This window comes from Pelecanus crispus, chromosome 10 (assembly GCF_030463565.1).
Source record: "Pelecanus crispus isolate bPelCri1 chromosome 10, bPelCri1.pri, whole genome shotgun sequence".
Lineage (NCBI taxonomy): Eukaryota > Metazoa > Chordata > Aves > Pelecaniformes > Pelecanidae > Pelecanus > Pelecanus crispus.
The window spans coordinates 17,568,042-17,580,615 of record NC_134652.1 but is presented as its reverse complement, the minus strand read 5'-3'; the positions used below and the strand labels follow the sequence as shown (position 1 = coordinate 17,580,615).

The 12,574-nt window shown below is 36.9% G+C and overlaps 1 protein-coding gene across 1 annotated transcript in view; it reads right to left on the bottom strand.

Annotated features, from left to right (window-relative positions):
• The window catches only part of LOC104032468 (adhesion G protein-coupled receptor A3), a 285,114-nt gene that overhangs the window by 142,839 nt on the left and 129,701 nt on the right, over positions 1-12,574 (bottom strand). Inside the window, exon 7 of the mRNA XM_075717669.1 lies at positions 9,286-9,499. Within this exon, the coding sequence (XP_075573784.1) occupies positions 9,286-9,499 (214 nt within the window). The remainder of the gene's footprint in view (positions 1-9,285; positions 9,500-12,574) is intronic.

Here is a 12,574-nt window from a genome sequence, read left to right as displayed (position 1 = left end):
TAAATGCCAGGCCACAAATGAAACGATCTTGCCTCTACTATGCAGCTTTCCTAAGGATGGAGTATGAGTCAGAAAGAGTTCCTACTTCTTCTTCATTAGCAATCCTTTCCACTCCTCATAGGTGTGATAGTTGCTACTTTTGTCAAAATTTTTGACCTACCAAGACATAAAACAAAGTCAGACATTCGTGAGATGGTGTCAAGACAAACTGAAGACTGCTGCCTGATGAGAACAAAAGGATGACTAGCAAGCTTTTCTCAAGTTTTTTTTGAAATTATTTTGGCCTTCTCAGTAAAAACATTGAAAGGAAGAAAGAGAATATACATGTTACTTCTTTGTACAGGGAAATTTCATGTGTGGTAGGATTCCTTTTTCAAATATGATGACTGGCATATTGAAAAATTAGTTAAAATATGCAGATGATGTAATATTCAGTAGAAGCCCGTGGCATTGGTCATTACAAAGAAAGGAACTATAATGCAGGCGGAAGCCATACTCATGTAATCAAATAACCTGTGACAAGTGATTTCTATTTGAGGCATAGTTTTGCATTGCTACAGCTATGCATAACTAATTAGACAATCAGAAGTAGGTCTCATTATGCAAAGTTACTCAACCATGTCCTGAAGTAATACCTTAGCGACATTTACTGTATGCCCCAGCAGTCATTTGCATGCCAGGAAACAGAGTACCAAATAAAGAGGAGACTCTACCACCATATTTTGATTGGCTTTCCACAAGAAAGGCTTTAAAGTCTGACTTGAGTTCCTGTAAGACTTGGGAAGAACCAACTACGCTTCCTGGAGAAAAATACAAATTAATTACTCAAACACGGATAACATTTACGTTTCCTCGTATTCTTCTTGAGACAGATAAATAGCGAATGCTTTTCTACAGCTCAGGCAGAAGGACTGCATAACCTGCCTCCAACCCATACCACCTTAAATGATTAATACTAACACAGAACTTAAAAAAAGAGTGTCAGTCTCCAGAGTACACTGCTACTTGGAATGCAGCCTTTCACAGGGGATAGAAGGTTAAAACATGGAAAATGAAGAGAGAATGTGTAAATCTAGGCACTTTAACTGAACTGAAATTGTAGTCTGATCTCTCTGACAAAATTACTTATTTTCTCATGAAAGAAACAGCTTTAGAAGACTGATGGCCTTTAAAGAAAGCTTGTGTCGAGGCAACAGCAAGACAAAAAGAAGATTAAAGTTGGTACTCATTTTATGCTAGATGTCTAGCAAATATTTTCAGGTGTAATTTATTTGTCATACACTTAGAAAATTCAATACCCATGATTTTCTGTTTCTTCTGACTGAATATAAAAACAAAGCATAACTTAACATTTAATGCCATCCATAGCTACCCAAGAAACTTAACATGCTATAACATACTTTTACTGTAATTTATCTATCAGCTAATTGGTTCACATCAATATGCTAGGACCATGACAACAGTTGGATTTGACTTCAGAGATGCCATTGGAAAGAGCCTAATTTTAATGACAATATATTGACAGAAAAAATATGCCCAAAACCTGCTTCCAAAATGGGAGAAAAGACCCATATGTTGGTTAGTAAACCATCTCGCTTTATTTTAGTTTGTATTGCACAGATTACTTTGACTGAAACACAGATGTTCAAAAATGTTGTCACAGGCCAATATTATCCATTTGTTATGTAAACATTTGCCCAATAGCAAGATGTATTTTCTGTAAATGGATGTCAAAGAACCTGTGACCTACATTTATATGCCATCAATTTGTTTCTTAAAATTGAGAAAACAAATACTAGCAAGAGTGACTAAACCAAATCATCTTCAGAAAGAGTCAGAAGTCTAAGTAGCTCTACAACATACCACAACAGGTTTGGTTTCTTGTACGATCCTTTTCTCTCTCATTGAGCTTGTCAGGTAGAGACAGACTACCAGCTACTGTGCTGCATCAAAGGGTGTGCATAGAGATGCTTGCGTTTGTCTTCATACTCCCACAGTCCTAGAGTCAATATATGCCAGTCTAGCTAGCTGGGAACGTAAAGTGGGGAGGGAGAAAAAAAAAAAAAGGTATCAACAGCTCTAGAGCATTCAAAGCTTTCTCTTGCCGGAGAAACCTTCAGACACCTGGAAGGTCTGTGACAGCACAGTGCTATAAAGATATCTGAAGAGAGTACACCTGGGCCAGGGCTTATTTAAAGTACTTCATGAATCAGTTGTCTATCATCGAGCTGCTTTTTCAGTTGGTGAAAGGTTTGGGGATGCATTTATTGTTATTAATTTTGTTCTACCAGCAAACTGCTTGACTGCAGGATGTATACAACTGCAGTCTTCTGGGGAAATGGTGCTTCACCTGCTGTATGCCTTTCATCTGCCCTTAAGTAGTCTGTATGCTGCAATGTTATATCCAGAAGAAGCTTTATTTCATTAGCATAACTCTTGTGATCTGTACACTATCAGAGGTTCTTAGACAAAAATAACACTGTGACAATCAGTCCAACAGCCAAAATTGCATAAAAAGCTTCTGAAGTAAAGTATTTCCCAGATGATTCAGAAGTGTTAACCTACTTATGACAATTCTTGATTATTTGATTATGTGCCACTGGGACTAGAAAAAAAAAAAACAAAACCCAAACCCCTAACCCCCCCCCCAAAACCCCAAACAACACACAAAAGAAAACAAACTAAAAAGCTACTACATTCATTTTACAATTTCAAATTATTTGTCAAATGCACACTATGACAGAATTTCCCACTCTCTCTAGTCAGTGGTGATGTTACAAATGCAGAAATTAATTATTTAATGAATACTTTATGGGACAGAATAATTGTGTATTAGGGCTAGAATACTGACCTGTTTTATTTGCTGACCTGCAAGAAATTTGGGAAGATCTAAAAAGCAGGTACACCAGCAGATTCCTACATAAGAACTTCAGGAACAATCTCTATTCTTTCTCCAGTATATAGTGTATCTCCAACAGTGTAAACTTTATTTTGTGATGGCCAGGAGTCATCCAATCAAAATACCATAAACAATTAAAAATAGGGTTCTTTTATCCTGTAGGGAGAAAGAAGGGGAGGGGCTGGGACCTATTTTCATGGAATTCCAGCATGCTAATGGAGTAAAAAAGCTTTCTATAAGTCCATAAGGAATATGCCCTACAACATGTTCTGTACATTGAATAGACTGAAATACGTGAAAGAACAATAAAAAGTAATTTAGTTATTTGTTTTAATATTTCTAACATGTTTTGCTTTAAAGAAATGGTTTGCTTCACCAGTGCCTACGGTGATTGACTCGGTAGGAGGAGTATATTAGAGTCTGGACGTAAGTCAGAATTGCTCCAATAATCACAGCTGATGCACAGGGTTACAAACTACTGCCTGGACTGAGAGAAAATGTATAATTATACCTTACATTGGTGTTGACAGGAAAAGTAATTTAAAAAAAGCCAATCCTGGGATGTTCGCTCCAAACTACTGCTGCAGTGCAGCATCTCCTCAGCTGTATAGCTGCAGCTGTTTGAAGGGCCACATTAAAATCATTCTGGCCTTTAATGATTAAAATCATTAAAGTCAAAGGAAAACTCTATTGATTCCCCCTTGTGGGAGGAAAAGTGCAGATTTTTGTTCTTAATACTGAACTTAACATTTCCTTTCAGTGGTATGGCTGGATGGACCCATATATATAGGTGCAGGAAATAAGCAGAGATGGAAGTGAGAGGTCAACATTTAGTGCAAAGCATCTTGTTAATCTGGTCTCAACATCACAAAAAGGGTACTATTTTAAAATTCTTGAAGAAGGACTCCATCAAAATTTTTTACAGTTCTGACTTACTATTTTTCTGGGTTTTTTTTTTTATTCTATCAGCCCACAATACTTACGTATATTTTCTGTAAAAATATCTAGTTCTCAATCACATTTCAATAAGCAGTTACCCAAATTAAGCCTACGGTTTTTATGGCACAGCACAATTCTTACATAATAATCTATTCTTTTAATGGTAGAGGGTACTGTGGTTTCTGCTTTTGCTTTTCATGGTATTGGTATACTTTCCCACAGGTTATATTTTAAATTATTCCCCAGACTGATTAGTAGTGAAATTTTCATTGGGTTTTATTCAGATAAGTGAAAGATTTTTAGAGAAAAGGCCTAAGTTTAATTAATCTTCCAAATTAATTTGCATAAGGATTGTCTTAATCTCAGATAATCAAACCCTTAGCCTGTGCATTTCATAATATTCTGCAATAATTTTAAATATTATCTTCCTGTTGACAATGTTGCTGGTAAAGGTGCATCTGTTACTAGTCTTTTGCTGCCTACAGTGCCTGAAGTAAGCTGTAGACCATTGACTACAGGGTTTAAAGTAATCTCAGAACAATACAGAAACACTGATTTACAGTTTAAATGGTTATTTTGCTTCATTTCTTTCCTAACTGCTCAACAACTAAGGGTCAAGCAGAGTCAATTAGGTGAACTAACAAAATATCAGTACTAAACAATTTCTGCTGATTTCCCTGGGCTTCTCAGTATGACCCTCAGCTGCTCATCTCCAAATGCTCATGACAGCAGAACCCAAAGTGCTTGTGAAATATCTGCATTTCTGAATCAGATTCTTTGGATTTATTCTAACACTTATTTTTTTAATCTTGTGCAGTGTGAATCTCCAATATTTTGCCATGATTTGGCACATATCTGAACTTCCCATTATTTATCCAACCTCGTAGCAAGCTCATCAGCAATATACCATTTTCAGACTGTTCTTAACTTAATATTGGTCCAAACCACTACTGTTTGCTTCATATCTTTTCCAGATGTATCCTTGCCACAAACTGTTAAGAGAGTTCAGGGGTTATTTGGATGCTTTCCAGAAAAAATAGGCATACTGTTTCTGCCCTTCTCCCAGAATTTCTGGAATTTTTGTTCTTTCTTATACAGTATGCCTACCTGGATCTCAAACTTGTTATGATACCACCTGTCTCCTCCTGAAACCGATTTGTACTCATATTCATTTCTCTCAATAATCATATCTTAAACTATCCTTATTCTTGTAGTGAAACTCTCAGCCAAGTTCCAAATTCTTTACTAATAGCTGCACTGAGATTTTCAAACACTTAAAAATTAATTGGATTCAAACCCACCTTTTGATTATGAAAATTATGATCATAATTTTGAATCCACAACATTGCATTCATTTTTATTTTTCTCCCAGTTTCTTTGTTATTATAGCACAAGTGGATCATGATTTGAAACTCTTCCTTGACATCAGATATTTCTTTTGCAGATGGAAGCTTTGGAGATTCTCACATAATCATATACCTCTAAAAGCAGCATTCAGAAATGAATATACACATTTTACATATAAATTTTAAAATCAGTTTTCTTACTATTGCCCCTATCCCTGTTACACCTAAAGGATCAGCTGTAGTTCCATAATTGTCTTATCTCAAACATGACTATTTTTTTCATTATTTACTGTAGACCATCCCATACTGGCACCGACTGACTGCTGTCAAAATGTAAGGAAGCACTAGATGCTCTAAAAAACACTCAGATTCTTAAGCTTACCTTTTTTTTTTTTTAAAAAAAAAAAAGATCATCATTTAGCAGACATATTAAGAAGACTGAAATACTTAGGACAGATTTTAAGAGAAAAAAACCTGTTTGTGGGGGATCACAGTTGAGACCTAATAGTCTGTATTTCCAGTGGCAAATCTATCTACGTAACAAAAAATTACATCTGAAAACCACATCTGATACCAACACCTGCTATGCTAGGTTTAGTTAAAAGCATGTTAGTTTCTCCAGTTGTAACACTCCTGTTTATGGGTTCTTAACTTTCTGCACAGTTTAATGTCTCAGAAAGAGCACTTGTGAACTGTAATGGTCCCAGAGCAGCCATTACAGCTGTCACAGACATAAGCACTGTTTAACACTCTACACAAGTATTTACAGAATAGAACTAAAAACACTTTAAAGTTGTCATTATAGTCTATGTGGTAAATAAGAAACTTCCTGAAAATTTAAAAAAGTAGTGTCTCTACTACTGCAGATTTGCTTGGTTCATAAAACTAAAATATCTTCCTTTTTTAGTTTAATTTTCTAATAACTGTCCTGCAAGCCTCTCCAAACACTGAAAGGGAACAGTAGGGAAGTTGGGAAAGATGCTGTACTGCAGAGAATCATACATAATCTGCCTTCTATGTGGCTTCAGGGATATGGATTGCTTCATTGCTACTTATTGTGATCAAACTGATAATCTAATATTCCAGGTTTAAGAAATTAGGCTATCTTCATGGAAACATAAGCCACAATTTCAGCTACATCCATTCACAAATGATATGAAATTAGTTCCACATCACATTTACATTTTTAGGTATGACTATGACATTTATACACAGGCATAATGACAGAAAAATCAACATGAGCAAAATCAAATATTATTATCATTGGCAAGAAATGGTAAATGCGAGCTAGCAGCAGAATTGAAAACACCTTAAGATCTCCTATAAGGGAATACTCTTTGCCAAGAAAAATGTCACAGGCCGGAATACAGTTCAAAACTTAAGTTTAATTATTGTAACAAAAACATTTATTTTAGTTTATTCTGCTTTATCATAGGAGACAAAAAATACACATTTGGATATTTTATCCTTCTACTGTGGCAGTTAATAAAACAGAAGGGTTTAGTATGATATTTGTGTTGTAAATCCACGTCCAGAAATATCTGGAACTACCCAATAAAATAACCATCTAAAAATGTTTGAATAAGCAGCTTTTGGAACAGGACTTCACCTCTTTGTTCAAAACTAGCTTCAGAAGTCTTTAAATTGCTAAGCAGCACAAGCCAAAGCCTGTCCTTTAGTGCAATCACAGAAAGCCACAGAGAGTGGACATTTGCTGTAAAGAGTAAAGGCAAAATGTGACACTGTAAGAACTGATTTTCAATTACCTTTATTTTTACTCCAAATCTTATACTTAACATATGATAACCTCAGGGAGGCATAGTCTTTGTGATGTTTCACAGTGCCTTGTACCACTGTGATTTAGCCTTAAAACTATCACAAATTAGGGTGTAATAGCATGTAACAAGCGTATTAATACATACTATTGCAGCATGTAATAAGCATGCTATTACATATTATTTTAACATGTAATAATAATTATATAAATGGAGTTATTGTATACATGGTCATGATGATAGGACTAAAATTAAGAAATGCTGAAGAGAGTTTTTACAACCATAACTTGGCCAATGTTTTCTCATTTTCAACATGAAGAGACAATACATCTCCATAATTATATTAAAAAAATTGTTGACTTCAAAATAGCATGGTTTTTGAAAGCTAGATTCAAAAGTATACGTCTCTCATGCCTTTAGTAAGTTAGTTTTGATCAAGGCAGAGGTGTGATTGCTTGAGTATTAGCATTTTTGACTGGATAAGGACCATGCTATGCAGTAAATGCAGCATTGATGCCCTACTATATTGTGAAGTGAAACATGTAGCTCAAATAAACAAGCAATTAAAATGTTTTAAGCTTTTAAATAGCTGTTTAAAGGTTGTGAGTTTAATTAAAAAAATATTTTGTCTCATTTTGACAGTCTGTATCACATAACTTGGACAAGTCAAAGTGTATTTCCAGCCTATAACAGCAAATATGATGACGTATTTAGAGAGCATTCTTTCTGAATACCTGGTCCCAGTGCATACTGCAGCATGAGCATCAAGGTCACCTATTTAATGGCACAGTAAACGAGTAGGTAGCAGATTAACCATCCTTATTAAAATATTGCTATGGTAGACAATGACTTTTATTTTATAGTCTGGCAAAAATTAAGCAATATAAGGTAAAATTCAGTCAAGCTACTTCTAAACTAGCTTTTTAAAAAGGATAGCTATTTTGAAAAACTTAACATTTTTAGCCAATATATTTCAGTTTATTAGTATGCTCTACAAATTGCTTAGTGCAAAATATAATTCAGTTGAAAAATATAATGAGATTAACAGTATGTATTTTAATTTTGATATCATGGAAATAAGAAGAACATGTTTTAATTTAAGTGACTCAGCAGTTATGTAATAGCTCATATGCACTTGGCATTACCATACTAATTAGTCTAATACTCTTTCATTATCCGCTACAGCCATACACATTGGTATTAGAAGAAAGCCAGTAGCTGTGACAATGGGTCAGATCTACACCTCTAGATCTATAGGACTCCAAAAGGGGTCAAATAATCAGCGAGTAGATGAAATTAAAATCAATAAAGCCGAAAGACCCCAGTAGAGAGGAATTAATTTGACTCCCTTCATAACTTTCATTTGATAGTCCAAGAAGCATTTCAGGTCAATTATATTAATAGAAACTGTTTGAGTGAAAAGATGTTAATGATGATCCAGAGCTAATTAGCATAGCTATTTTCACTCCATCTTCTACAAAGAGAAAGGCAGAACATAGACACGGAATCAGACTCTTTTTTTCATCGATGATGGAAATTGGCAGAGGACAAAAGGATGTTTGCAACAGCTTAGCAGCTTTTAATGACAAACCCATAGCCCATGATGAAAACCAAAAATAAACACAGAGATTTATAATAATTTATTAAAGAAGATTTAAAAGGGAAAACTGAAGCAAAACTGGAACAATATGGTCATTGCCAAATATTAGTTGTTACTTCTTTTACAGAAGCCTATTCTACTTCATTCTTCTTGCATTTTTCTCATCAGCAAAGGTTTCTGTAGATCTCTGTCTCTCAAGCACACAGAGGCACACAGATGGTAAAAGTCATAGAAAGTTGAGAAACAATTTTAATAAGAAACAAATATGAGATTACTTAACTAAAGAATATAGGATCCAGTACACTGGAGCCTACAAAATTTAATCCAAGCCTTTTAAATTGATAGTTCTTCACAGGTAGACCACTATGGTAGATAAATCTTCTAGATGGTGTCAGGAAGAAGTAGTTTGGCTGTAAGTCACTCTCATATGCTACTGAAGCGATTCCAAATTCCGTTTCTTTTCACAGTTTACTGTGTAAGAAACTCTGGTTTTATCTGTTTCAAATCCATAGTTGCTCAAATCTGGATACTTAGACACAATGAATACAATTTGGAACCACAGCCATTCGTAGCCACGAAAAACCTATACCTGTGTGTGTTGGATTTAAGCATGCAACTGAATTGCTTCAAATAAAACAACTCCTGATACACATTTTAAAGAAGCTTATTGCGTTTCATCTGTTCACCTTGCCTACAAGTCTGACTATTACAAGGAGTATACGTTACCGTGTAATTAAGCAGCAGTCATGAATGATGCTGTCCTCCACAAATATTCCACTCTCTTCATCTGTTTCAACCAGACGACCAGCATGGTACCAATGTACTTGGGTGGTATTGTCAACATATGTTGCAGTACACTGAAATGGCAAGCGGTCTCCATGAAAAACCACTTGTCTTTGTGATGGGATCAGCTCAAAAAGAGGAAGTTCCAGAGGCCCAGCTGCAGGGAAAACAAAACAACAGAAAAATAGGAAAAAACCTCTCATGAATATTGTGAACTAATTGTATACAATTCTAGCTTCCTAGATCTTAACATTAAAGCACTAATATAAAAGATATGCCCTCAAACTACCCACTTAAGTCTCATCATATTGTGAATTCTAGAGATCGCATTTCTTTCATTGGCGTGAGTCCAGATAATTACAGGATTACTAGAATACCTACAGAAAATGGGTTTCATAGAATAGTTCACAGTATGACTGAGGTTGGAAGGGATCTCTTGAGATGCTCCAGTCCAGCCTCCTACTCAAAGCAGGATGCTTTAGTACAGAAAAAAAAAATTAGTCTTCCAATTAAAGAAAAAATACAGTTATTAATATAGGTACAATTAACATTTATAAGACAACTTTACTGTCAGTGGATTAAATTCCCACTGTGCTCTGGAACAAAATTTACTCATTCTACAGAGCCTAAAGTATCTCATATGCTGTGGTGGCTTGATGCCAGGTCCCCACTGAAGCCACTCTATCACTCCCCTCCTCAACTGGACAGGGAGAGAAAATATAACGAAAGGCTCATGGGTCAAGATAAGGGCAGGGAGAGATTACCGCCACAGGCAAAACAGACTGGACTTGGGGAAATTATTTAATTTATTACCAATTAAATCAGGTAGGATAATGAGAAATAAAACTAAAACACTTTCCCCCCACCCCTCCCTCCTTCTAGGGCTTAACTTTATTCCCAGTTTTCTTCCCCCAAGCGGCGCAGGGGGATGGGCAATGCGGGATGCCGTCAGTTCATCACACGTTGTCTCTGCCGCTCCTTCTTCCTCAGGGGGAGGACTCCTCACACGCCTCCCCTGCTCCAGCATGGGGTCCCTCCCACAGGAGACAGTCCTCCATGAACTTCTCCAGTGTGGGTCCTTCCCACAGGCTGCAGTTCTTCACGAACTGCTCCAGCGTGGGTTCCCTCCACGGGGTGCAGTCCTTCAGGAGCAGACTGCTCCAGCGTGGGTCCCCCATGGGGCCACAAGTCCTGACAGCAAACCTGCTCCAGCCTGGGCTCCTCTCTCTCTACAGGTCCACAGGTCCTGCCAGGAGCCTGCTCCAGCATGGGCTTCCCAGGGGGTCACAGCCTCCCCTGGGCACCCACATGCTCTGGTGCGGGGTCCTCCCCGGGCTGCAGGTGGATATCTGCTCCACTGTGGGCTTCCATGGGCTGCAGGGGCACAGCCTGCCTCACCAGGGTCTTCACCACGGGCTGCAGGGGAATCTCTGCTCCGGTGCCTGGAGCACCTCCTCCCTCTCCTTCTTCACTGACCTTGGTGTCTGCAGAGTCATTCCTCTCACATATTCTCACTCCTCTCTCTGCCTGTAGTTGTGCATGGTTTCCACCCCCCACCCCCCCTTCTTAACTATGTTATCCCAGAGGTGCTACCACTGTCGCTGACTGGCTCAGCCTTGGCCGGCAGCAGGTCCGTCTTGGAGCCATCTGGCATTGGCTCTATTGGACATAGGGGAAGCTTCCAGCAGCTTCTCACAGAAGCCACCCCTGTAGCCCCCCCTGCTACCAAAACCTTGCCACTTTCCCCTGAAGTTCAACTGTCCCTGTGATTTCTCATTTCCCTGTCCCTACTTCCTTCTTCTTCCACAAGTCATCTATACTCTCTAGATCTTTACTCAACATTAAATATTTATCTAAATAGCTCTTTCTACTTTTTAATAGTGGAGTACATTTCACCATCTTTATTTTATGAACTTTCTCTCTCCTGTCTTTCCCCAAGAAATACCCTAATAATAATATTACATATTATTATTCTAAGCAGAATCTTAAAAAAAACAGCTGCCATCATCAAATACCCAAATGCCGAAACGCAATTTAAAAATAAATAGTGTTGTAAATTTGGAAGGCATATACATTTTTGGGAATGCATAGATTCATAGATTTGACAGTGATTGAAGGCTATATCCTTCAATCCTACAGTCTCTGTAGAGACTGAATCTCTAGACAGTATTTGTTTTCTTCCATTTTTATTTCTAGATCCTGAAAATACCTTAACACAATTTCTGTAAAATATTTTCTATACATTGTGAGATTAATGCTATTTCTTTAAATCGGTAGCAAAACATTGAAAAGGAGCATTTTAGGGAAGGTAATTGAAATAGAGGCTCTGCACCTAAAGAAAGAAGATAATCTTTTATAGGATAATAAGGAATAAAGGAAGACCTTATTTTCTTTTTTCTGATACAGTCTCCTTAGGCAGGACAAGAAAATTACTACCTCTGATATTTTGTTATTATCACACAAAATTCTAATGGTGATAAAAATACTAAGGACTCACATATGTGATTGATGAACACACTACCATGAACACCTTGCACAATAATTCCTAAAATACAACCTCTTTACCTCAGTCTACAATGCCAAAACAATTGACTGAGCCTGGGGCACTTTATAACTTCACTACTGCAACCTCATCTTAGATGCAATGCCTACAGTCTTGCACCTTGGAAATCCTTCTACCTTGATGAGGAAGGAGAATTTATAAGCTAGATCTTCTTCTCCCATATTTTTCTTCTCCCTTATTTTTCTTCTGTTTTCTTTTAAAAGCCTCTCATCATTAATATCTATCCAGCCTACAGGGTTGTCAGTTGAAAGGTCACCCTTCCACATTTGTAGCACTAGTAACTACCTCAAACATCAATTTTTCTGACAAGTACTTTAACTTTTTTTTTTTTTCCATTTCACTGCTCACCATTTTATCTTCCTTAAACTTTCTCCTCAAAATCCTCCTTTGTCCATAATAAATACAGATTAACTTAACCATGCCTAACCAGATTGCAAGCCATAATCACTGGTTCTACAATTGCTAAAATTTGTGGACAACCAGTAGTGTTTGTTCCTCTCCTTACTCAGCATCCCACGCTAACATGCTTCTTTATGTCATTCAGATGTTGTCTTTGGAACACTTAAATTGTGAGAAGCTGCATTTATAAACCTAGCTTTGGGGCCTCAATACTATTGGGGAATTTAAATGTTTAATAGTATATTCATCACCTGCTTTGAACAAACAGTG